This window comes from Homalodisca vitripennis, chromosome 5, assembly GCF_021130785.1.
Source record: "Homalodisca vitripennis isolate AUS2020 chromosome 5, UT_GWSS_2.1, whole genome shotgun sequence".
Lineage (NCBI taxonomy): Eukaryota > Metazoa > Arthropoda > Insecta > Hemiptera > Cicadellidae > Homalodisca > Homalodisca vitripennis.
Window position 1 is genome coordinate 185,717,020 of NC_060211.1, and position 24,694 is coordinate 185,741,713.

Below are 24,694 nucleotides of genomic sequence, written 5' to 3' on the forward strand. Positions count from 1 at the left end.
GTGTCAACAGGAGTGGATTAATCTCAGATATGAGACAGACCTCAGAAACTAAGTTGATGGTCTGTATCTTAATCGACAAGTAAGGAGAACACAAGATCCTAGGACATAAGGCTATGGGCTACAAGCTGAGGAATAAAATGAAACCTTTCCAACCAGGTCCTGGTAAGCTGTCTCTATGGCGCTCCATGATTAGCATTATATCAAACACTCTTGTTCACAAAAATTATAACAAACTAAATTAATCCCAAAATAATTAGTTTCTCTGAAATATTTACCACTGCATAACATGTTAATCCACATGGAATTCCCCCATTAGGAACTGTATCAGGTATAAAATGTTAAAAATTCAATGGACTATGTTAATCTATTTATATAAATAAAAGAAAGTCGTGTTAGTTACACTATTTATAAGTCAAGAACGGCTGATCCGATTTGGCTGAAAATTGGTAGGGAGGTAGCTAAGAACTGGGAGAAGGACATAGGATACTTTTTATCCCGTTCCCGATTCAGGATTCCGCCCCACTGGTCTCTAAAAGTTACAGAAATATCCGTAAGAAATGCATTGCAGCAAACATATGTTATTAAGTGAAAGAGCCTTTTCAAAGTTAATCAGCTGTTCTTTGTAAACCTATACAATGTGAAAAAAGAAATATATGTTTATATAATTTAATTACCGTACTATTTTAAATTTCTTTACACTTATAGTTTGGAAAGCATAGAGTAAGCTTAAGAGAAACAGCAAATTTTGTTTCAAACTGTATCTGCAATCACTGTTAATCATATTACTTTACTATCCAGATAATACAGTTCAAATTTGACGTATAAATTCACCTTTAACTGCAATATTCATCTAATATAAAGCATGCTCGTGCTTGATCAGAAGAGCAATGCAGATATCAAAATTAATATCTTACGTTGGCTACAAATATAAAGAATGTTATAAAACCAACCTTAGTTGTTTTTTTTTTTTTTTTTTTTTTGACAGAAGTATGGTTCTCAAAACTCCGTGTGTACATATTCTCTCAATCAAGACAACAAAGCAAGCTCAATCATGGCATCGGAGATATAACTAATTTGATCCAGAAGTGATACACGCGCAAAGTCTAAAATAAAAACCATACACAATTACGCTTAACATCTGAAGCTCATAATCATTAGACTGTAATAATATGTACCTAAAATATTTCTATTTTCGTTTCAAAATTACATTGAGCGCCATCATTTATTACATTGTATGTGCGCTAATGAATTTCGACTTTTTTGACTCCTGTCCACGATGGTCTAATATAGTTCAATTGTATACAAAAATCATAGAATATTGGAGAAAAATTCCAGTTATTTCACAGGTGCATATTGAGACTATTTTAAAATGTAAATCTTAAATAGATCATGAGCTTGGAGTATCTTTCAGTGACTATCATTTATCTCAGAAGGGTAATAACGACATTCAAAAGAAAATATGCCTCCTATGTCCCAATTTTTTCTGTAGGAAATCGTGTGCGAAGCCGTGGGTATTTGGTTGTAATTGGTATTTTATTGAAAATGAAGAGTTTTCGTTATAAAATACTACGAATTTATAGACGAACTAGCTGTTACCCGCAGCCAATTGCGCATAATTGCTTTTTACTAAGTAATATAAGGACGTCGGTTCTTAAGATTTGCGTGCGAAGCCGTGGGTATTTGGTTGTAATTGGTAATTTTATTGAAAATGAAGAGTTTTCGTTATAAAATACTACGAATTTATAGACGAACTAGCTGTTACCCGCAGCCAATTGCGCATAATTGCTTTTTACTAAGTAATATAAGGACGTCGGTTCTTAAGATTTGCCGTGCGAAGCCGTGGGTAACAGCTAGTCTATATATATAAAAGAAAGTCATGTTAGTTACACTATTTATAACTCAAGAACGGCTGAACCGATTTGGCTGAAAATTGGTAGGAAGGTAGCTAAGAACCGGGAGAAGGACACAGGATACTTTTTTATCCAGTTCCCGATTCAGGATTCCGCCCCACTGGTCTCTAAAAGTTTACAGAAATATCCGTAAGAAATGCATTGCAGCAAACATATGTTATTAAATGAAAGAGCCTTTTCAAATTTAATCAGCTGTTCTTTGTAAACATATATAATGCGACAAAAGAAATATATGTTTATATAATTTAATTACTATTTTAAATTTCTTTACACTTATAGTTTGAAAGCATAGAGTAAGCTTTAAAGAGAAACAGCAAATTTTGTTTCAACTGTATCTGCAATCACTGTTAATCATATACTTTACTATCCAGATAATACAGTTCAAATTTGACGTAAAAATTCACCTTTAACTGCAATATTCATCTAATATAAAGCATGCTCGTGCTTGATCAAAGAAGCAATGCAGATATCAAAATTAATATCTTACGTTGGCTACAAATATAAAGAATGTTATAAAACCAACCTTAGTTGTTTTTTTTTTTTTTTTTTTGACAGAAGTATGGTTCTCAAAACTCCGTGTGTACATATTCTCTCGATCGAGACAACAAAGCAAGCTCAATCATGGCATCGGAGATATAACTAATTTGATCCAGAAGTGATACACGCGCAAAGTCTAAAAATAAAAACCATACACAATTACGCTTAACATCTGAAGCTCATAATCATTAGACTGTAATAATATGTACCTAAAATATTTCTATTTTCGTTTCAAAATTACATTGAGCGCCATCATTTATTACATTGTATGTGCGCTAATGAATTTCGACTTTTTTGACTCCTGTCCACGATGGTCTAATATAGTTTCAATTGTATACAAAAATCATAGAATATTGGAGAAAAATTCCAGTTATTTTCACAGGTGCAATATTGAGACTATTTTAAAATGTAAATCTTAAATAGATCATGAGCTTGGAGTATCTTTCAGTGACTATCATTTATCTCAGAAGGGTAATAACGACATTCAAAAGAAATATGCCTCCTATGTCCCAATTTTTTCTGTAGAAATCGTGTGCGAAGCCGTGGGTATTTGGTTGTAATTGGTATTTTATTGAAAATGAAGAGTTTTCGTTATAAAATACTACGAATTTATAGACGAACTAGCTGTTACCGCAGCAGCCAATTGCGCATAATTGCTTTTACTAAGTAATATAAGGACGTCGGTTCTTAAGATTTGCGTGCGAAGCCGTGGGTATTTGGTTGTAATTGGTATTTTATTGAAAATGAAGAGTTTTCGTTATAAAATACTACGAATTTATAGACGAACTAGCTGTTACCCGCAGCCAATTGCGCATAATTGCTTTTACTAAGTAATATAAGGACGTCGGTTCTTAAGATTTGCGTGCGAAGCCGTGGGTAACAGCTAGTCTATATATATAAAAGAAAGTCATGTTAGTTACACTATTTATAAACTCAAGAACGGCTGAACCGATTTGGCTGAAAATTGGTAGGAAGGTAGCTAAGAACCGGGAGAAGGACACAGGATACTTTTTTATCCAGTTCCCGATTCAGGATTCCGCCCCACTGGTCTCTAAAAAGTTACAGAAATATCCGTAAGAAATGCATTGCAGCAAACATATGTTATTAAATGAAAGAGCCTTTTCAAATTTAATCAGCTGTTCTTTGTAAACATATATAATGCGACAAAAGAAATATATGTTTATATAATTTTAATTACTATTTTAAATTTCTTTACACTTATAGTTTGAAAGCATAGAGTAAGCTTAAGAGAAACAGCAAATTTTGTTTCAACTGTATCTGCAATCACTGTTAATCATATACTTTACTATCCAGATTAATACAGTTCAAATTTGACGTAAAAATTCACCTTTAACTGCAATATTCATCTAATATAAAGCATGCTCGTGCTTGATCAGAAGAGCCAATGCAGATATCAAAATTAATATCTTACGTTGGCTACAAATATAAAGAATGTTATAAAACCAACCTTAGTTGTTTTTTTTTTTTTTTTTTGACAGAAGTATGGTTCTCAAAACTCCGTGTGTACATATTCTCTCGATCGAGACAACAAAGCAAGCTCAATCATGGCATCGGAGATATAACTAATTTGATCCAGAAGTGATACACGCGCAAAAGTCTAAAATAAAAACCATACACAATTACGCTTAACATCTGAAGCTCATAATCATTAGACTGTAATAATATGTACCTAAAATATTTCTATTTTCGTTTCAAAATTACATTGAGCGCCATCATTTATTACATTGTATGTGCGCTAATGAATTTCGACTTTTTGACTCCTGTCCACGATGGTCTAATATAGTTCAATTGTATACAAAAATCATAGAATATTGGAGAAAAAATTCCAGTTATTTCACAGGTGCATATTGAGACTATTTTAAAATGTAAATCTTAAATAGATCATGAGCTTGGAGTATCTTTCAGTGACTATCATTTATCTCAGAAGGGTAATAACGACATTCAAAAGAAATATGCCTCCTATGTCCCAATTTTTCTGTAGGAAATCATGTGCGAAGCCGTGGGTATTTGGTTGTAATTGGTATTTTATTGAAAATGAAGAGTTTTCGTTATAAAATACTACGAATTTATAGACGAACTAGCTGTTACCCGCAGCAATTGCGCATAATTGCTTTTACTAAGTAATATAAGGACGTCGGTTCTTAAGATTTGCGTGCGAAGCCGTGGGTAACAGCTAGTCTATTATATAAAAGAAAGTCATGTTAGTTACACTATTTATAACTCAAGAACGGCTGAACCGATTTGGCTGAAAATTGGTAGGAAGGTAGCTAAGAACCGGGAGAAGGACACAGGATACTTTTTTATCCAGTTCCCGATTCAGGATTCCGCCCCATTTGGTCTCTAAAAGTTACAGAAATATCCGTAAGAAAATGCATTGCAGCAAACATATGTTATTAAATGAAAGAGCCTTTTCAAATTTAATCAGCTGTTCTTTGTAAACATAATAATGCGACAAAAGAAATATATGTTTATATAATTTAATTACCGTACTATTTTAAATTTCTCTTTACACTTATAGTTTGAAAGCATAGAGTAAGCTTAAGAGAAACAGCAAATTTTGTTTCAACTGTATCTGCAATCACTGTTAATCATATACTTTACTATCCAGATAATACAGTTCAAATTTGACGTATAAATTCACCTTTAACTGCAATATTCATCTAATATAAAGCATGCTCGTGCTTGATCAGAAGAGCAATGCAGATATCAAAATTAATATCTTACGTTGGCTACAAATATAAAGAATGTTTATAAAACCAACCTTAGTTGTTTCTTTTTTTTTTGACAGAAGTATGGTTCTCACAAACTCCGTGTGTACATATTCTCTCAATCAAGACAACAAAGCAAGCTCAATCATGGCATCGGAGATATAACTAATTTGATCCAGAAGTGATACACGCGCAAAGTCTAAAATAAAAACCATACGCAATTACGCTTAACATCTGAAGCTCATAATCATTAGACTGTAATAATATGTACCTAAAATATTTTTCTATTTTCGTTTCAAAATTTACATTGAGCGCCATCATTTATTACATTGTATGTGCGCTAATGAATTTCGACTTTTTGACTCCTGTCCACGATGGTCTAATAATAGTTCAATTGTATACAAAAATCATAGAATATTGGAGAAAAATTCCAGTTATTTCACAGGTGCATATTGAGACTATTTTAAAATGTAAATCTTAAATAGATCATGAGCTTGGAGTATCTTTCAGTGACTATCATTTATCTCAGAAGGGTAATAACGACATTCAAAAGAAATATGCCTCCTATGTCCCAATTTTTCTGTAGGAAATCATGTGCGAAGCCGTGGGTATTTGGTTGTAATTGGTATTTTATTGAAAATGAAGAGTTTTCGTTATAAAATACTACGAAATTTATAGACGAACTAGCTGTATTACCCGCAGCCAATTGCGCATAATTGCTTTTACTAAGTAATATAAGGACGTCGGTTCTTAAGATTTGCGTGCGAAGCCGTGGGTAACAGCAAGTCTATATATATAAAAGAAAGTCATGTTAGTTACACTATTTATAACTCAAGAAACGCTGAACCGATTTGGCTGAAAATTGGTAGGAAGGTAGCTAAGAACCGGGAGAAGGACACAGGATACTTTTTATCCAGTTCCCGATTCAGGATTCCGCCCCACTGGTCTCTAAAAGTTACAGAAATATCCGTAAGAAATGCATTGCAGCAAACATATGTTATTAAATGAAAGAGCCTTTTCAAATTTAATCAGCTGTTCTTTGTAAACATATATAATGCGACAAAAGAAATATATGTTTATATAATTTTAATTACTATTTTAAATTTCTTTACACTTATAGTTTGAAAGCATAGAGTAAGCTTAAGAGAAACAGCAAATTTTGTTTCAACTGTATCTGCAATCACTGTTTAATCATATACTTTACTATCCAGATAATACAGTTCAAATTTGACGTAAAAATTCACCTTTAACTGCAATATTCATCTAATATAAAGCATGCTCGTTGCTTGATCAGAAGAGCAATGCAGATATCAAAATTAATATCTTACGTTGGCTACAAATATAAAAGAATGTTATAAAACCAACCTTAGTTGTTTTTTTTTTTTTTTTTTGACAGAAGTATGGTTCTCAAAACTCCGTGTGTACATATTCTCTCGATCGAGACAACAAAGCAAGCTCAATCATGGCATCGGAGATATAACTAATTTGATCCAGAAGTGATACACGCGCAAAGTCTAAAATAAAAAACCATACACAATTACGCTTAACATCTGAACTCATAATCATTAGACTGTAATAAATATGTACCTAAAATATTTCTATTTTCGTTTCAAAATTACATTGAGCGCCATCATTTATTACATTGTATGTGCGCTAATGAATTTCGACTTTTTTGACTCCTGTCCACGATGGTCTAATATAGTTCAATTGTATACAAAAAATCATAGAATATTGGAGAAAAAATTCCAGTTATTTCACAGGTGCATATTGAGACTATTTTAAAATGTAAATCTTAAATAGATCATGAGCTTGGAGTATCTTTCAGTGACTATCATTTATCTCAGAAGGGTAATAACGACATTCAAAAGAAATATGCCTCCTATGTCCCAATTTTTTCTGTAGGAAATCGTGTGCGAAGCCTGTGGGTATTTGGTTGTAATTGGTATTTTATTGAAAATGAAGAGTTTTCGTTATAAAAAATACTACGAATTTATAGACGAACTACTAGCTGTTACCCGCAGCCAATTGCGCATAATTGCTTTTACTAAGTAATATAAGGACGTCGGTTCTTAAGATTTGCGTGCGAAGCCGTGGGTAAACAGCTAGTCTATATATATAAAAGAAAGTCATGTTAGTTACACTATTTATAACTCAAAAGAACGGCTGAACCGATTTGGCTGAAAATTGGTAGGAAGGTAGCTAAGAACCGGGGAGAAGGACACAGGATACTTTTTATCCAGTTCCCGATTCAGGATTCCGCCCCATTGGTCTCTAAAAGTTACAGAAATATCCGTAAGAAATGCATTGCAGCAAACATATGTTATTAAATGAAAGAGCCTTTTCAAATTTAATCAGCTGTTCTTTGTAAACATATATAATGCGACAAAAGAAATATATGTTTATATAATTTAATTACCGTACTATTTTAAATTTCTTTACACTTATAGTTTGAAAGCATAGAGTAAGCTTAAGAGAAACAGCAAATTTTGTTTCAACTGTATCTGCAATCACTGTTAATCATATACTTTACTATCCAGATAATACAGTTCAAATTTGACGTATAAATTCACCTTTAACTGCAATATTCATCTAATATAAACCATGCTCGTGCTTGATCAGAAGAGCAATGCAGATATCAAAATTAATATCTTACGTTGGCTACAAATATAAAGCATGTTATAAAACCAACCTTAGTTGTTTCTTTTTTTTTTTGACAGAAGTATGGTTCTCAAAACTCCGTGTGTACATATTCTCTCAATCAAGACAACAAAGCAAGCTCAATCATGGCATCGGAGATATAACTAATTTGATCCAGAAGTGATACACGCGCAAAGCCTAAAATAAAAACCATACGCAATTTCGCTTAACATCTGAAGCTCATAATCATTAGACTGTAATAATATGTACCTAAAATATGCCTATTTTCGTTTCAAAATTACATTGAGCGCCATCATTTATTACATTGTATGTGCGCTAATGAATTCCAACTTTTTGACTCCTGTCCACGATGGTCTAATATAGTTCAATTGTATACAAAAATCATAGAATATTGGAGAAAAATTCCAGTTATTTCACAGGTGCATATTGAGACTGTTTTAAAATTTAAATCTTGAATAGATCATGAGCTTGGAGTATCTTTCAGTGACTATCATTTATCTCAGAAGGGTAATAACGACGTTCAAAAGAAATATGCCTCCTATGTCCCAATTTTTCTGTAGGAAATCGTGTGCGAAGCCGTGGATATCTGGGTATTTGGTTGTAATTGGTATTTTATTGAAAATCAAGAGTTTTCGTTATAAAATACTACGAATTTATTGACGAACTAGCTGTTACCCGCAGCCAATCGCGCATAATTACTTTTACTAACTAATATAAGGACTTCGGTTCTTAAGATTTGCGTGCGAAGCCGTGGGTAACAGCTAGTAAAATATAAAAATAAAACAAACTAATGTTGGTGGGATACATGTCATGATTATATTTAGTGTGCAAGTTAACTTAAAGTCAGTTTAATCTGAAAAAGAAAGCATTTACTTAATACGTTAGTTGCACTTTTAAGACTAATTACATGACCTGAAGTCAGAATGTCCTTGTTGCCCAGGACTCCCCAGAGCAGCTCACCACCATCAGTTGCCAGTCGACAGAGGAGCTACGGAGTGCCTGGGCGTCCTGTGGCGGTCAAACCTCCAGTTCCCCACCACTGCCACAGTCCCTACAGCAACTACGATGTGCCCAGACCTGCACACAACAGAAGCTGTGTCTCAAATTCTTCAGAGGTCAGTAAAGTCAAACAGATTTTAAAATCATTTTTTACACTGTAGAATATCACTTACATAATACAAAAAACAAGTGTTCAACTTTTGTATAACATGAATTGTTAGCACTGTGATTTTGTTACAATACATAAAAATAATAATTCTACAATATACTGAGGTTGAAAAGTTAATAGACTGAATGTTTTATCATGTCCAGAAAATATAGAACTTTTATAACATAAATGTCTATAGCACTGAAATTGTTTATAATATAAAACTCAACCTTTATTAGACAAATTTCATAAATACTTATCTCAATTTAAGAAACATAATAGTGACTTAGATATGAAACTTCCACAACATTGCTCATAACTGATGATCCCTAACTCAACTGAATATTCATAGATGGTTTCCTTTTAAACCTCAGTAACACAAAATCCATTGTGATTCATTTCTAACATGGAGATAAAAAAACACAACACACATTTTTTTTTTCTTTAGAGATCATTCAGATGTGTCCAAAGGATCATTACTTATAAGGATAGGGTGTATAATCGTTCTTACTGTTGTACTGTTTCAGCTTGCCAGCAACAACTGCAGGAATATTGGTGTAGCAGGAGAGAATTATGACACTCCGCGCAACATCAGAGAAAGTCTGCCGATACAGCCAGAACTACTTGGCCGAGTGGAGCTTTGTCACTGTTGTGGCAAAACTAAACATCAACATCACTGCACAAGGTGGAGTATGTTAGTTATTTCCTAGTTTAGAAAGTAAACATCATTACTGATGGCTGGTGTAGTGAAAGCTTTATATCTAACCTAAAGGTTGTTGTAAATTTGAAGAGGAATAATTCAAGGGGTCGCTGAAGTGAATGTGTAGTTTTCTTAGAATCATTCTACGTGTTTCCATGTTATTGATTTGTCATCTATACTTATGATAGAATTTGATTTTCAAATTCCTCTGGCAGTAGCGTATTAATAACTAATAGTTTTAAACTTGTGTCCTTGAACCATGATGTACTATTAGAAGATTTTCTTATGTTCTATGGAAGCAACAGATTAGCACAGTTAATCCACTTAATGTATTTGTAGTTTTTACAACATGACTGATGGAAAAATTGCCCTGAATTCCAAATCTTTGTTTAGTTGCACAAAAACAGAACAAAATATCTCTCTGGAAGCTTATTATATGAACTCTGAAGTTTCCTTATAAGTTTTTTTTAACTGAATCAAAAATTTCAAAAATCTTTATACTTGTATTCATGTAGAATTATTATGATTCTCTGACAAATATAATTGCAATGGTTTGTCATAAATGCCTTAATAAATGGTTTTCTGTTAAGTTTGTTTTGTTTTAATAATGGCATAATTTATTTTCTACGTTTATTTTTGTATTAAAGTATTATTAATATTATTACACGTTTCCTCTTATTATGTATTATTCATACTGTGATTACGTAATATATCGTGCTAATTATAGCGGGTGACAATTGGCTTTCAAGGGGGGTGTCAAATTGAGGGCATCACAGTAAAAGTTTGCATCGAGTTCCGCACAAGCTAATGATGGCCCTGGATGTATCAATTGTTTGCAGCAGTTTCTACTTGTCAGAGTTTTAAACATTTGTAACATATCACTTTTGTGTTTTTAAGTAAGAAAGCTCAATGTTTTGCAATAAATTAAATATTTTATTTTTACTTCTGTTGTAAATTGAGTGTTCTCTGCTTGCAGTGTGGTGGTAGAGAAGGAGAACCCTCGGATGTTGGCGTGTCCGTGTCAGAGGGTTATGTGTTGGGCAGGCAGTTGGATGAGGCTTCCGTACCTGCTGACAGGAGCCTTCCGCAACAACGGTCTCACCAACACCACCATCCACAAGGTACCTCCTCATGAGAATTATAAACACCACTTCCTAGTAGAGAACACCACCCTAACCCTGAACAGTGAAGACTATCTCACTTGTTGTTGCAGGTGAAGCTGGATGGTGAGGGGAAGATGCCCTTTGTCAACTGCAGAGGTGAGAACTACAGGTGTGAGACACCCAGCAACAACTACCCATTGAGGGCAACTCTAGAAGATGTGCAAGAATGTGAGAGGACGGACAGTAGAGGAAATCCTGTCCTCAAAGCAAAGAAGACTCAATACGCAAACATTAAAGTTATCATGGAAAATACAGCAGAACATTCAGAACCTGTAACAAATCAACAACAACAACAACATGAATCTAACCCTACCTTGCCCTATGCTAACTTAGAATTTGCAAAATCTTTAGAATACTATGAAAATTCCAGAGACTTGTTGCAGAAAGCAGAAATCTGTAAAAATCTAGATAATAATAACAAAGCTATTTATAATGAAGTCAAAGAAGACGCAAAAAATGGTGGCAACTGCTGTACCAAGTGTGGACATACCTGGAACAATCTTCCCCCAAAACCGAGTCCAAAGAATGACGATTATCTGATAATGGAGCCAGCTGTGAACCATCCCTTGCAGAGACGTCAGAGCCAACCATCGTCCCCACTGCAGTCTCCGGTACACGAGAAGGTATCTCAGGGTTACCTCCCTATGCTTCCGATTTCAGGAAAGACCGAGGAGTTGCAGCATCTAAGAATGAGGCAGTTAAATGAAAAGTCTCAGAGCACACCCAGTTTACCCATTCCGAGACGGAAAAGTTTCAACAACCCGTCTGTTCACGGATCACTGGTATACCACAGCATATCTGAAACCAACAGTCCCTATCCGAGAAGACGTTTGATGACGAGTGCAGCCTCGATAGAGCCTGACATAAGGAAGGAACTTCTTGTCCCTTCTGTTAGAAAAAGATCAAGTTCTATGGACTCCTCCAGGTATCTAGAGAACCTCGAGAGTATCGAGGAGAAAGTTATCTCACCAAACAGAACCATCGTAAATACACCGACAATCAGCAATGCTACTTCAATAGACTCTCTGTCAGACCTGTCTCTGAACCAGAGACCAATACCCACAAGCAGCAGTGAGCACGGACTCTCTAGAGTTGACCACTCGGACTACGTTCCTTGTAAGACGAGCCTGACTCTTCTGACTGAAGAGGCTACAAGTAAAGAGGCCACTATTACTATCTCAAAAAGTGACAATCCCGTCAGCAATCCCACAGTGCACATAAAAAGATCGGCGAGTATTCCCTGCAAGTCGGTCTATAATCGAGATTCCTCCAGCTCCAATGATTCTGGAGTGTCGACCGGATCTCTTCAGTTCCGACGGAGAGACTTGATGGAACTGGATTTCAACTCGATCAGAAAGAGATCTGTTCCAGATAAGCTTAAAATTGTCAGGGAAAATGTTCTTAGTGAGATACCAATTTTGAGGAAATCAAAATCTGTCGATCCTTTTGATCAAATGAGCTTTGAATTCAGTGAAATTAAACCTCCAGTGAAATCTTCTTCAGCAGGAGCTAGCGTCCCAGTCTGTGTCACCAAAATTGATTCTAAAGGTAAATGTTATACTGTCTATATTATCTGTAATCAGTTGAAATTTGCTGTACTGATCTGAAACAATAAATGGTTGTGTGCTCTGTCTGCAGGATTTCTGAGTCCAGGAACTGTGCCATATATAGACTCCCACAGTACCAGCAGCGGTACCTCTGACATGTCTGACTACATCGAGACTCTCTCCTTGTCATCCTACACATCTTCGGACACTCCGGACAGCTTTCTGTGAGTTATAATTGCATCCATCTCTCATGAAGCTCTGTTATTTAACTAATTTCCTGTCTTCCCACCACTTCTTTTATTGACTTCATTTGTTTTCCAAATTGTGGAAACAAAAAACTACTAACATCTTTAGAATTTAGATACACCTGGTATTGGACCTCGCACCTAAATTTATATCTTTCTTTTTTGTGCTATATTTTTATTCCAATATTGAATATAAATTGTATATCTCATAAGTAGCAACACTTCATTGAGATTTGTAATTCTTCCAAGGACATCAACTTTTGAATCCATAGTTTTAATATAAGCTTTAGTGGCTTTAGAAGTTTTAGTGGACTGGCTTTCAATTACATTTTAACACCTTTAGTATGATATAAGATTTAGATTTTATGATAGCTGGAGTCCATGAATCAAGAAAAAGAAACAATAATATTTCTTACAAAAACAAATTTTAATTTCTGAAAGCATACTCTTATTATAAGACATAGCAATTATGCACACAGGTTATTAATTGCGTAATTGTTTGATTGTGTGGTTATTGCATGTAATTACAATAGATTTGCACACAACTTGATCAATTACATTTATCTTCAAATTTAAATGTGTCTTTTTAATTTTTACTAACCTCCAAATTAAAATTTTAGTGTTTATATGGTTTACAATATATTTTAAGTGCTTTCAATAAAAACAACACACATTGTTGCAGCCTGAGCCACCCTGCAGTGAACACCCTGAGGCCACGGTCAGGCAAGGAGTACCACACTATAGACAGGACAGCTCTCAGGCCACAAGTGAGTGTACAAGTAACCTGTCCGATTTATTTTTCTCATTCAAATACATGTAAATACAGTACACAACAATATATAACTTGAAGAGAAAAATATACCAACCCAAAAAAAGGCAGTGAAACGATTTTGAACAATCACTAATAATTTATTTATAACAATAGGATAATTGTTTGAGCATGAATCTTAAGTACATGAGTGGAAATTAGTGTTATACCTAAGAAATAATTATTTTAAAATATAGTGTCAGTAAGTCAACACATTGTCAGAGTCTGAGTCTGCCCATGACGTTCTGTAGCGACTGCAACGAAATGTTGCTAAATTCATGCAGAATTCACTCCTTCAGATTTTCTTTTGTTCTTGGTGGATTTTCCTTGAAGATTTTACACTTAAGGTAAAAGCCTCAAAGGAAAAAGTCTGGAGCAGTAAAATTTGGTGAACGCGCAGGCTGAGGAATATCACCATTTCTGCTGATAAGACATCCAGGAAATATGAGTCGAAGAAAGTCCTTTATTCTGTAAGGATGATAGTGTGGGTCTTCTTTTAAAATCCGTCTCACAGATCGATTGGTGAGACCCAAGCTCTGCGCTGTGCTGTCTCACGGATTTTTGCGTGCTTCTTCCTAATGTTTCGTGCACACGATCAACGTTCTCTGGGATCTGGATTGTTTGTTCATTACCACTTCTTTTCTTTGTCGTGCTAGCTATGGCTTGAAAAACTATTGACCCAAAGGAGGTCAGCTTTCCTTCATGGAACGGGAGCCCGTGGTGGTAGATTAAATTTATGACAGAAAGCGCGCTTATCACCAACCACACTACCCATGTTTTTGTAATACACCTTTACAGCAAACGCACATTGCGCACTTGTCCAATACTTCATGGCTACAGAAATTTCCATTTGTCTAGACGCTCAAGGACGTTTACCCCACTCTCATAACCCTACACTACCCCCTTCAGCCAGAGACAAAACCCTGCCGTTTCACTGCCTCACCCTGTACTTGGGTTGGAGTCATCATATGAGGGGGTACCCAAAAGAAACCAGAATTAATTTTTAAAAGCTATATTTTTTCAAATTTTTTTATAAAAAACCTTATCTTCTTCAAAATAATCTTCATTACAACTAATACATTTTTCCCACCAGAGTTTCCACTGTTCGAAACATTTCTTGTACACATCTTTATAAATGGCTAACAGCTTCCTCCTCGTTTTTTTCTTGACCTCTTTGATTGTCAAATCTGTGTCCTTTCATGCCCCTTTTTCATTTGTGGAAATAAGAAAAAGTCACACAGTGCCAAGTTAGGCGAGTAAGGTGCGTGGGGCAGCGGAACCATACCACCTTTAGCCAAAAACGTTTCTTTTCCTGATGTTGCTTGTGATTGTCAGTCAGAACCCAAGGAACAAACTTGGCAACAACCCTTTTCATTCCCAAGTCTTCCATTACAGTTTGCTGAACCAAGCTCCAAGATAACCCACTAATCTCTGACAGTTGATCAATTGACGGTCTGTGAGCACAAACTGTAGAATTTTTTAATATTTTCGTTGATTCGGCCAGAACGAGGTTTGTTATCAATTGATATGTTGCCATTTTTAAACCATTAGTTTTGAGTTTTTCCCATAGCGTCATCTTGGTAAGCTGTTTTCAATATTAAAACACTTTCAGCATCATTTTTACCACGTAGAAAACAAAATTTCACAAGTTGTTCACTCACACTAGCAAACATACCACTGCAGATGAACGGAACAAGCCAGATTACAATACAGGTGGCACTGAACTGGCTATGAGCTTTGCTATTCACGCCTAGTGGCAGAAATGCGTACTACACAAGCTCCGCCCAAGGCAATGCTATTCAGGATTCTTTTGGTACCCCTTTAATTAAGCTTCTTAATTTTTAAAAAAACCTAGCATTAAGCCCAAGTTTTACAATAAAAATCTAAAAATACAAATAAATGTAATTATAAACAAACTGAAAAAACTCTACACCTTTAAAATAACACATATCAATTAGAGGAATCCAACCCAGCTTCAATATAAAAATATACATTTATAAAGTAAGAACAACATATTTTTACTGGACAATTAAATATAAATTTTCAACATCTTCAACACTTTTACTCAACAACCAAGCCTCCAGCCTTAAAATATATATATATATATATATATATATATATATATATATATATATATATATATATAATATATATATATATATATATACACCTATTAGTTTTAATCTCACTTTGAATTAAATTTTTTAACTTATAACTTAAAACCACAAAACATTTTTGAAATAAAGAACAGTTTGGGCAACAGCTTAGGTGATCTCAAATAAGTTAAGTTGTTGTGTAGTCTAGTAGTATAACTAGAGTTGTCAATATCAAGTCCAGTGTTTCCACTTAATATGAAAGAATGACTGAAACTTTGAGAGACATATATCTTAAGTGCCAAAATATGATTTCCAACAAAAAGTGGATGTTCTTCAGGGTTTAATTTCTGATTTTAAAATTAAAGACGATTCAAGCAAAAGGGAAATGGAAATCCCTTCCAGAGATTAATTGTGCTAATTATTGACACATTTGTTAATGAAACACTTAGTGTGTATCAAGGCTACACTTCACCTCACACACTGATCCTTCTTTCTTAGTCCAAGAGCCAAAAGCCAATATATGTTGTGTAAACACACAGCTTAGTCATTCAGTAAATCGTTAGAAAAAACTCCACCAAGAAAGAAATTAATCATCAGCTGCGTTATTTTTTATTGGGCCGAAAAGGACAGATATAAAATAAACCAGTTGTCTGACACTTAAATAAAAGTTATCACTATCAGCCAACCATATAAAGACCAACCATTTGGCTGAAATGGTGATTTTTAGTCTCTTTATCTTGTTGGCTAACAGACAACCTCATACTATTTACATGTCTGACAGATTTGAATGCGTTAAACTAAAAATGATTATTTGGGAAAACAAATTATTATTTTACACTGTCACCCTTCTGGTATCCACTCATATCAAACCCACCCCTAGCTTGGGTGACGATTGAGTTCATTATTAGGAGAAATTGTTATCGATTTCACAACAATCTTGGCTAATACAATGTAAATTGGCTATCGGTTTGTAGACTAACACATCCATCTTCAAGGTAGCGTTCGCGGTTGACATTTATTGCCATTTATGTTTATTTATAAACTAAATTATTGTGTATCTCTAAAATAATAATTTCTTGTAAAAGTAACAGGGTTTTTCCGAACATTTGCCATTGTTCAGTGAAACAAAAAATCAGTAACACTACTTGCGATACATAACTACGATCTAGGTTAAGAAATCAATCATACCAGAGAGTTTTGACAAGTTTGTGTCAACTCCATACACGTTGTCTCTAAAACATGTGCACTTAGTACAAACAAAACACTGACATCTTAAAATAAATTTAGACGAATTGAATGATTGAACTAAAATACAAATATTTGTTTTCATTTGCAGACAAATTCAACAGTGATAAGCAGCTCTGGTTCTGCAGAAGTGAACAGCTCGGAAGCATAAGGAACAAAAGTGAGAGGAAACCCAACAGTTATTGTTTGATACCATCATTTTGGATTCAACGTGGTCGGCAAAAACGTTTACTGTATCAAAATAAAATAAAACAATAATCAGCAGTGAAGGGTTTTGATACCAGAAGAAATGAAAAAAATAGGGTAGGAGACATTTGAAACTTGTTTGTGAATCAAAATCTATAAAATTAAAAAAACATTATTATCATATTCCCACTTTTTATTATCATGTTCAAGAATTGAAACCAAGTCTCAATTTAATTAATTGCCGTTTTTTATAGTTGTAGTTTGAATAATACGACTACAACCAATTATTTTACCATACTTAAATTATTTATTTAGATGAAATCTAATTTCGTTATTGTTCCTTTAGGAGAGTTTAAGGTTAAATCTCTATAAAAATACCTGTTAAAGTTACCAAAAATAGGATATTCTTATTCATGTAAGTTTTTAGCCAAGAAAGCTTTTAGTTTAAAGAATATACAATGGTGATTTAATATATTTTAATGTTGATTAATTTATTTATCCTCTCTGATCTATCATTATTACGTACTATCACATTTTTTCTGGTAAATACTTTTACATTTTTTTTTAGTTAACTGTTTACAGAAATCACTGTTTAGTAATTAGGATATCTGTTATCAATGAACTTGTTAATTGAAATTGGTCTACTGTTTAAGATTGCTTTACTACTTATAATTATACAATTTTAATTAATCATTGTTTTATTAAATAATCTGATATTTTAATAATAAACGTACATTGAATTAAATGTTGTAAAACTCATTGTTTTTATTTTTTAAATTCTTGCATGTAAAAAATAAATAAATCTTGTGATAAAAAGGTTATACTGAAGTTTCTATGTTTTTAATGTGTCACATCTTGAAAAGTAAAGAAAACTTGCTTAGTTTTACAAATTGAAATAAAATTTGTATAAACTGTAAAAACTGATTTGCAACCAGTCTACTTGTATTATTTGTTAACCACTGTAATTATTTGAAACTAGCTAGTCCAAGTAAATAAAAATGTCAAGTATTAAAAAAAACATTGTACTTATGTGATATATTTGTATACCATAATTGTAAATATATACGATAGTTTTAATAACATTTATACACCTCTCGGGTTCTGTAGTAACCAGAACCTAAATTATTACTGGAGAGGAGTATATGAAGGACTTTAATACTGTACAAGATAGATTGCCCTTGTGCCATAGTTTGTGTAGAAAATCTTATTCTTGTACATCGACACTGGCCTAAACCAATATATGTGTTTTGTATGTGTATGTTTGTAATAAGTCATTGTGTATATATAAATGTGAGATGATTGATGTTTGTTTCATTCTTCCCTGTCATTGTCTCTGCTCTATAATAATTGTATGTTTTTTTGACATATTATTGATTCAGGGGCCTGGTTTGGGTGTTGGATACTCTGAAAATTTCCAATTTTATAAATTGACATTGCTGAGCAGTAGCTTAACGGTATAAGTATGTTTTTCAACCCAACATTTATACAAAAAATTAAATAAGTGCCTCGTGTTTGTTTTAACTGAGTCGTCAAATTCCAAACGTCCTTTGTCCACTTAGTAAAAATTTGTGGGAAATCAAGATTTTTTCTTTAAAATATTTTTCTACACTTCAAAATAAGCTAATTATGTTTTAAAAAATAGCAAATAAATATTTGAACACAATAAATATGATTAAATAGTCTAATTATGTGTATGTTGTTCATAAAAAGCAAAGTAAGATTGAACAAAAAGACGTTTTGGAACTGTAAGAGGGACAAAAGACATTTTGGAACTGTATAACTTGGACAAAAGACAATTTTGGAACTGTATAACATGGACAAAAGACACTTTGTTTCAAAAAGGTAAAAACGAAAGAAACTTTAAATACATTTGGTTCGAAACAAAATTTGTATTTTATAATACATTATAAAGGCAAAAATTAAATACAAATCTTAACATTAACACTCGTAAAAAATTAAAACTCGGAACATTTTATTGTTCGTCCTGTACGTTTCTACATTTACAGTAGTTTTTAAACATTCTAAAATTAGTTTTTCTTTGTAAAAAGGTTTATGAGTCCATTATGTACTTTTTACACAATATTGTCAATTTCTTCCATGTGGCCTCCTTCTTCTTCATTTTTCTGATTCTTCTGGAAGCTGTTCGTCATTTATAATACGTTTGTAGAAACTGAATGCCAGGGTTCTCCCTCCCATCCGTCTCCAAAGTGCAGCTGAAGCAGTCGTTTAACATCGTTTTTCTTAGCAGGAGATTTACAGGTATTCCAACTATAACTTTTTCTATTGGAGCACTATTTACATCCATTGATGGCTTGAAAACCTTTTTAGCAGTTCCAGTATCAAAACATGTAAGCAGGTTCTCCTTGGACAAGAACTGAAGTTGTTGGAGCCTTCTCTCGGGTGATAATGAATCGTTTTGTAGGAGCAAAACGAAAGTGCCAGTTTAGCCGGAGTTTTCATGACAGTTTGGGCTGGTGTTTTCCAGTCATAAAATTCAAAGTCGGTAGATATTTTCAGAACAGTCCCATGCTTCTGTAAAACATTATAGTACTCCACCTCAGGCTGTATGATTGTTTCAATTTTTTTTAGGTCTCTTTCAATGAGTCCAAAAATCCTATCGGGCGGCAAGTATGAATGTCCTGCCACTGGAAAGGTTAACTTTATTCCTTTGATGTTACCAGGAGCACGGTTTTGATAACCAATGCATCAACATGAAAATCAAAATAGAATTTTTGTTTTGTCCGCCAGCTCCATCAGCGAAAAGACGAACAAATTTATATCCATCCATGTTTGTGTTACAGAGCTTGTGGTACACAGCTGATGCAATCTGTGTTTGAGCCTTTTTTGTTATCGGCTTCAGTCCATGTAAAAATTGACACTTTTTCTTTACTAAGATTTTCTTTGGAAGTGCCTTCACAAACAGTAAAGTTATACAAGTAGAACTGACGGCTGTAATAACAAGCTTGGTCAGTGACTTTTTGGCAGTACCAAATTTTTTTGACAATCAAAGGTGAACGTTATTTCACCCTCATTAGCTTCCTTTAGCAAAACATTAAAATGAATTTGCTCTCTTTTTGTGCACATTTGTATTCAACTGAACAGTTTTCTCCAGACTTTAACCTTTCTTTAAAATGAAGGCATTTTGAGCATTGGTCAGTCGCTGGTGATCCAAATCCAATATTGTAATCTTTAATGAAAATACCTCTCTAAAGAATTCATACTTAACTTTAAGATGATCTTCTATGGTTTTATTGTATTCTTCACAAAGAGAAACTTATAGTTAAATGGCTGGGTAAGTACACTCTCCAGGACTGACGAGCTCTGCAATAATGTTTTTTTTCCAAAGGAACTAAATTTTCAATAAACCTTTTCACACCTCCTCTCTGTTGTACCATCGCTTGAGATCGATGGTCACCTCCCACGATTATCAGTAGCTAATGAGCCTGTACTAAAATGCCGTTTACACACTCTCTGGGCTCTTTTTTTCAGTAATACCCAAGATCTTACAAAATTACTGTCTTACAAACTTGAACCTTACTTTTAACACCTTGTCGAGAAATTGGAATGTAAAATGTATTGCTAACTTCATTGACATGTTTCCTATCGCCTCTAGCTCTATATCTTGCAGGAGACTCGCATGAAGAATACAAAATTATTTTATTATCCTGATCAATTTTAGATTTTGTTTCATAAAAACATTCATGAAACTTGCGGATATCTTGCATTGTTAATGTAGTACATTTAAATTTGGCATTTTTGTGCTGGCAAGTAGGTAAAGTAGGCAATTGCTTAGAAGAGTATCTTTTTTTCTTATTTTGATTCTTTTTCCATTGTTCTACATTTAACTTTCTTTTCCTAGCTTTACCTTCGGCCCGCTGGTTGCACCTTCCCAGCTTGGAGAACTTCAATCTCTTCTTGACTATCCATTTGTTTATTGTTAGTTCTTTTCACTGGACACTAAAAAGTACAAATTGTTTAATTACTTTAGTTTTTCAATAAACATAGTATTTTGTCGAGATAACACAAAACAACTTAAACATTCAGCAAGATAACTTTAGTAATCTTCAAAGGTACTAGCATAACACACCGAAAGAAAGGTTATGTTCAGTTTTACTTTCTGCTTTCATGCATCGTCTAAAAATCTTTAACAGCTGTTTTTTTTATACTCAGCAGGGTTGCCACTACATGTTTTAAACATGAATAATGCTCTAAATAATACATTGTTTAGAGAAATAAGTGCTAAAACCAACAGCATACCCTTACTTAAACAAAGGACACTTTGAAACTGGAAGGATGTGACGGCATACTTACCAAGCTGAAGATAGGACAATTTGATTCTGTAGAGTTTATGTCCGCCATGTTGGAATTGTTAAAGTGGACAAAGGGACGTTTTGGAAATTGGTGCTACTTTTCAATATTAATTTTAAATAGGAAAGAGGACGTTTTGGAATACAAATGCTGTTGTTACTTATGCAGTGGATGTTCTGCTTCCATAAACCACCAAAACATCACTTTCCAAAAAAAAATGGACATAGGACGTTTTGGAATTTTACGACTCAACTTAAGGTGCATACTCTGGATTTCGCAATCCTTCCATTATAATAAATAAGCTTTAAACAAAGAATCTATTCTCAGAACAGACTCAGAACCAGTAAACAAATTACAGATTTTAAGAGTATGAGCTTGAAGTTTGACATAGCTATATTATTATTTAGGATAGCTCCTTTTCACTCAGTCAGCAACATGGATTGACATCAGGAGTAAGATGGAGAGTATGATGTATAATTTCAGACCAAGGGTGATGTGAACTTTATATGTACTTGAGTTAAAAGACTGCAATTTATTCAATTTATTATTGTAATGTATTTATTTCATTCACTAAGTTTGGGTGTCATAAGGAGGATACGTTGTTATTAGGATAACATCCCGAACTTGCAGCTTACACTTGTTTTGAAGTGTAATTCAGTATCCCCTGTTCGAGACCAAATTGAGATAGATATATAAACAGCTGATCATTGTTGGACAGCAGAGCATATATTAGTAGTTCTTGTCTTGCAATCTTTTGTAATGTTGTGTTGTGTTTCGAAGCTGTATTGAATAAACGTCAACAAATGGCCAATCTCTTATTAGCCAGAATTATCAAAGGAAATTAGTAGAGAAGGTAGAAAGTAGATCATTCAAAACACTTATGCAACATCAAAGAGGATTCCAAAAAATGTGTTTTGACAGTCTAAAATTTAGTTTTAAAAGGAACACAACACTATTCTCAAACAAAGTCCAGAATAATGCTCCTAACTATAAACAGTAACAGTGCAAGGCATAGTAGAAGTTGAATGTGATAGAAACCCCAAAGCGCAAACACGCACACTAACAACACTACACAACCATTCATTTTGTCCTCTAACAATAATTATTGATGATGTTCGTATTACTTTCTTTTATACTTTTTAGAAATTAAAAAAATATAGCCTTTAGCAATTGAAAAATCTCGTCTTCCGTAATAATCTTTGTAATCAAAAACACAATATCCTAAATAGTTGCATAATAGAATGAAATTGGTTATATCTACAGTATCACAGTTGTAGAAATATAGACACAAACATTTGTACTGAAAAATTTATTTATTGGTAGATTTAGTTCTATAATTTCTCTTTGCATTTATAACAAAAATATTTCTATATAAATGATTGAAGATTATAGGATCAACTGTTATAAATGTTCAGAAAGAGGAGAAATTATTGACAAAATATATATATTTTTTTAAATTGCAAATTAATCTTGTATGAAAGTCCTAAACCTAAGGAATAGAGAAATGAGCTTACTCATCTGAAAAATATACTAAGAATTGCAATATGGACACAATAAACAAACAAAAGCTATAAAAGAATTTTGATTGAAGAACTGACTTTTGAAGATACTAAAAAAATAAATAAGTTATTTGGAGAATATATAATTTTTGTTTGTTTAAATAAGCACATTTATGATTAACAGATTATTATTACCTGTGATTTTTTACTACTTAGATATACAAACAAGTTGATTATTATTTCATAGTACATTTGGAGAAAAGATTTTAGCAATATCTCGATGAAAATAATTATGATTAATCAAAAAGTAGTAATTTGGTACTATAATATATAATTCTAGTTTTTATAAAATTTTCAAAAAATGAGTTTCTGTAATATTTGTTTTCTTACTAATATGGACTTTAAAATACTTAAATAAAGCAGGCAATCTAAGATTTAAAGAATACAAGGAATTAGTTGATTTAGAATAAAAAAGAAGCACATAATTTTAAATTTAGAGAAAATTAAAAACAAATTCAGATTTACAATAAGTGTGGTGTTAGAAGTCTCTTAAGTGCACCTGTCAAACAAATTTTTGACTGTCCTAGACAACAAAAATAGCAAAAAGAAAGGAACAAAAGAGATCATTTACACTAAGTTGTCACTGGAAAAAGACAATAAAATATAAAGAATGTGTTACTATTATTTTTTTTAATAAGGATTGTTTTAAGTTGTTATTAATAGACTTTTGTTGATTTTATTACAATTTAATTTAATTCCAAGCAGATTTGGTAACATTCTTGATAGGTTTTTAGTAGTTTTTCATTGATTTTAATACATTATTCAGTTGTTTTTATGAGATGTTTAAGCTTTTTTTAAACAGAAATTTATTCACCATTTCATTTACTTCAACAGGGTTTTCAGTGGTTTTGAAGAGATCATTCAGTTGTTAATAGATTTCTCATTAATTCCAAGCAACTAAATAACATTATTAATGGATTTTGCATCGATTCTAAGCATAGATTATAGTTGTTTTTAACAGATTTTTTAGTTACTTTTACATTCTTTTTTAAGAAATATTTTTGGATTTTAATAGAATTTTTAAACAATTTGATATTAAAAGAATTTGAGATTTTCTTAATTATATATGGCGCGTTAGACAGAGATTTTACATTGATTTACCGTTGGCTCATTATGTTGGTGGTCTAAGAACCCCATATTCTTATCTACAAATTCTATATATACATTACATCTTCTAGAACAATCATACATTTTGAGGAAATATCTAGCAAGTCTCAAATTCTAGGCTAAACAATTTAAATTATATAAAAAACAATTCAATTTTAACAAATTATACCTGGGACAAAGAAGGAGACAATACAATGTCAAACAAAATACAGTCAAAACATCATTGTAATAAACTTTTAAAATAAATATTACTAGCTGTACTCAAGCAACATTTAAAGATATTTTTGTGTTATATGTTTGTGCTACAGCAGAATGACCACGCCTTACTTCTTTCCAAGCCAAGACACTGCAAAAACTAGTTAAGTGCTGATTTTTAATGTATTTTATTAATCATTTTTGAGATGATTCACTCCAAAGGTACGATTAAAATGTGAATTTTTGTGCTTTACATGTATTGGAACATCAGAATGTAAGGATTTAGCAAAATTAATTTTTTAAATTATTAAAATTTCATGAAAGATAATTGGTTTTGTACAAGTTGGTGAACAGTTTACATTTTACTCCAAGTTCAATACGAAATAATCTACAAGACTAAATGCTTCAGGACTTTTCATTGAGGTGACATTTTTTAAACACTAAATAATTTTTTTTAACTTTCAACTTAATGTTTAGTTTTTAGTAAAACAACACTTTAAAGTTCAAGACATCCATCTAATCAAGCCACAAACCACAACCACAACTGTTGTAAC

General features: G+C 32.9%; 1 protein-coding gene across 1 annotated transcript in view; it reads left to right on the top strand.

Annotated features, from left to right (window-relative positions):
• LOC124363327 overlaps positions 1 to 18,272 on the top strand; it is a 274,927-nt gene extending 256,655 nt beyond the window's left edge. The window contains exons 10-16 of the mRNA XM_046818573.1: positions 8,775 to 8,949; positions 9,509 to 9,666; positions 10,658 to 10,802; positions 10,895 to 12,392; positions 12,483 to 12,615; positions 13,319 to 13,403; positions 16,877 to 18,272. Coding sequence (XP_046674529.1) covers positions 8,775 to 8,949; positions 9,509 to 9,666; positions 10,658 to 10,802; positions 10,895 to 12,392; positions 12,483 to 12,615; positions 13,319 to 13,403; positions 16,877 to 16,936 — 2,254 coding nt within the window. The 3' untranslated portion in view covers positions 16,937 to 18,272. The remainder of the gene's footprint in view (positions 1 to 8,774; positions 8,950 to 9,508; positions 9,667 to 10,657; positions 10,803 to 10,894; positions 12,393 to 12,482; positions 12,616 to 13,318; positions 13,404 to 16,876) is intronic.
• Positions 18,273 to 24,694: the final 6,422 nt, after the last annotated feature.